General features: G+C 38.0%; 1 protein-coding gene across 1 annotated transcript; it reads right to left on the reverse strand.

Annotated features, from left to right (window-relative positions):
- Nucleotides 1-836: 836 nt before the first annotated feature.
- LOC131037524 (uncharacterized) lies at nucleotides 837-3,067 on the reverse strand. Its single transcript, XM_057969682.2, has 2 exons — nucleotides 2,198-3,067; nucleotides 837-2,116 (listed from the first exon to the last, which is right to left on the reverse strand). Exons 1-2 carry the CDS (start codon nucleotides 2,374-2,376, stop codon nucleotides 1,330-1,332), a joined length of 966 nt encoding a protein of 321 aa, XP_057825665.2. The 5' UTR covers nucleotides 2,377-3,067; the 3' UTR covers nucleotides 837-1,329.
- Between the last annotated feature and the right edge of the window lie 316 nt (nucleotides 3,068-3,383).

Consider the following 3,383-nt stretch of genomic DNA (forward strand, 5'->3'; position numbering starts at 1 on the left):
ACAAATAGTCTAATAGCTCAGTGGAATTGATATTGTCTTTTTTGCTCTAAGTTCATTCCCCATATTTTGGGGTAAAATATTGCAGAAAATGTAACAAAACACTGTGAGACGTACAGTTTTCCATCTCTAGGCAGATAAGGAGAGTGGTTAGTTGCAGGATTAAGTTTAATCCTGTAAAATCATTCCCCTTATTTTGGGTTGAAACTTTGTCGAAAATTTAACAAGATACACCGAGATGCCCAATGATCAATCCTTAGGCAAATAAGGTGTGTTTATTTGCTGTATTAAGTTCAACCTTCAATGTGTAAATGCATATCGTTAAGTTTTCAAAAACTGACTCTTATTATAATTTTCACCAATGTTCTGACTGTTCCCAGGTGGACAGATAAGAAAACTAAACATCAATAGAAGAATTTTGTTATGACGGTGCATTTTACAAGGAGGATATCAAAACATTATTTGCCCTCACTGAAAACATCAGTAGATAGCTATATACCCTTATGATGGTCGTTTCTGAGCCACAGGTAAGAGTAAGTAAGATTCTCTATAGTATCAGGAGATGCTTAATGAGAGAGCCAAGTTACACAAGTTCAAGTATCCTAGCCTTATCAGAGTGCTCAACATATTGCTTAGTGAAACAGAGTGATTCTAGCTTTAGTATTGTGTAAAGAGCGGAAATGAGTCCACTTTCTCTCTCTAAATAAGTAATTCTTCGCATCAACTTCAACGTAATATACATTATGATTTATATTAACCCCAATTACAAGCCAGTTTTTGCAATCAACAGATAAAACTGCAGGGGACTACTGAAACTACTGCATCGAGAAGACAGGAAATACCCATGAAATCCTCAAATGATTCTATTACAAAAGTTATCATGTACACAGATGACAAGGGAAAGAATCAAAAGACATAGCTCCTCTTCTTGACTGATACATTTGAATGAAATTCATGGATCTAGAATGTACCAAAAGAAAGAAATAGTTTTGAAAACAATCCTATCATCATCCTCCATGTGACAAAATTTATCACGCGCCTTACCCACTGCATAACATTGTTCAACTCTATCCTAAGCTGCTCCCTAGCAAAAGAGAAAAGAACAGAGGTTTTAAGGAAGATCTATAATTATATTCTTTGAAGCATCTCTCTATGGCGTAGGTAACCAGCAGACTTAAACCTTCCAGCTTAACTCTCGTTGGGTAAGACTGTGATCTTCTGAAGCAAAAATGTAACTTGGACAACCTTAATCTCTATTCCATCAAATGAACCGAGCGTATACTTGCTCTATATCCTCTTACCTGCTTTCTCTGCATAGACAACAGAACTAGCCTAATTCCCTCGCGAGCTACGCACTGATCTTCTAAGCCTAGACATAAAACGTGACTGTACTGCTTCTGCTTGATGTCGATCATCCTGGTTTTGATTGTATTCAACGATTGAAGTAATACCCAGTTCGGAGAGATTATTTCTTTGCAAATCAGGTTTTGAATCAGCCTCTAACAGAATCTTTTGATGGTGCCATTGCTTGGCATCCCCATTTATGCATCTTTGCTTATAAGCACTCTTGGCTCTCCTGATAACTTTCTTCTTATGCAAACCAGCATCAGCGAAGGCCAACCCTGCCTTACACTCTCTATGGACTGGAATAAGCTTGTTTCCCCAACTTTCCAGAAGACAAATGGCCTCAACAAGCAAATCCAATCCTTCTGATGAGGCTTTGAGTTTGGCAATTCTGTTGCCAAGTGGCCTGAGATTTCTTAAGAATCCCCTTGTGGGCATTCTTGAAATCAAGCTCTGATCCTTCTTCAAGTCGAGACTCTCGATCTTTGGTGAATTTGACAAGGATCCCATCTGTTCTAGGATTAGATTATTGTTATTGCAACTGGATGGTGAGCTGAAATCTGTTGATTGTAAATGCATCCCGTCTTCTGCAGCTTCATCGTGCACAATGGACGCAGAGGACGAAGAATCTGCAGATGTCTGTCCACATACAGAAGAAGAAAAACATGGAGAAGTAATGCTAGGAAGTTTCGACAGTTCAAGCTTCCCAGCCTTCCTAACAGGATCATCCGGATCTGGTGTTGTGGGCTGCTCTACTGGATCCACCAAGCACTGCCTATCCGAAAACTTGGTAGATTCACCAATGGATTCATAATAGGAGAAAGGTATAGGATCATGAGACGAAAAAACAGAGTACCTTTCAGTCTTCTTCTTCTGATACTTAATTTCTTCTTGCTCCTTCAGTGGGTTCGCTTTTGTACTGAATGCATCATACCCAACTGCTGCTGCTGCTGCTGATCTCTGATGGCACATTTTCTTCCTGGCATTGCACCACTGCCATATGTTGTCTGAATCGCCCATTGCATTTACTAGCATTTTCTGAGTAAAATCAGAAACTGGCCCAGAAATCGAATCAAGGAGCGTCACAATTGAACCCAAATGAACAGATATTAATTGAAAACAAACAGATCAAACCCCATAAAACCTCACAGGTTAAGCCCAGATGTATAGCTACTCAATCAAATAAGCTGCATTTCTACAAATATCAATAGCCCAAAACAGCATCTCATCTACTGAAGAGAAAATGAAAAAGAGATTGACAATCAGGCTAAGTACAAGCACCCAGAATGCAAATTCACGGCGTGCCCATCAAATATTGGGAAGAATTAAGAAAGCAGGATTTTAGCAAAAGCCAGAAGTAGCAGAATTGAAGTGGGTTCTGAGAGATCTAGGAATCAAATACTCCCTAATCGATCCGATGCTGCAATGCTTGGAAAACCAGTGCACCCAGAAACTCATTTCATAATTCCAGACACGAATTTTTTAGAGAAAACTACAAATTTCAAGCACGAAACAGCTCAATTCTGGAGTAGGAAAAAGCAAAGCAAATTGAAGTAATGCCGAGAAGAGGAGATGTTGAATGAATCACCGGTATCTCATGGAAAGGAGTGGAATGCAGATTAGAGTTCTAGCTCAAGGGACAATTTGGATGGACCGAATGAGAAAGGAAGCAGGACTCCAAAGGCCTCTGAGCAGGTAGATGAGACCAAATACGCATCAAATATATTGAAATGAAATTACAATGTTTTCATTTCCTTAATTCATATCCTTAATTTTAATTTTATTTTTATTTGTTAATCAAATCCGTTCTGTCACATGTTTCTTTCCAAAACCTTCATGGGTAGAGTACACCCTATATCAAGGATTTTTGTTTTCCAATTGTTAGCTTAATAGAGTGATAGAAGTGATATTTTTCTTATTAGTGCTACCTATTGAATATTTTTAGTCTTTTCTATGTTTTATAGGTGACAAATTTGGGGAAAAATTCATTCATAGAACTTTTATATATCTAAAATTTGTGTCTTTGAATTTTTTATAAGATT

The sequence above is a fragment of the Cryptomeria japonica genome, chromosome 6 (genome assembly GCF_030272615.1).
Source record: "Cryptomeria japonica chromosome 6, Sugi_1.0, whole genome shotgun sequence".
NCBI classification, from domain to species: Eukaryota; Viridiplantae; Streptophyta; class Pinopsida; order Cupressales; family Cupressaceae; genus Cryptomeria; species Cryptomeria japonica.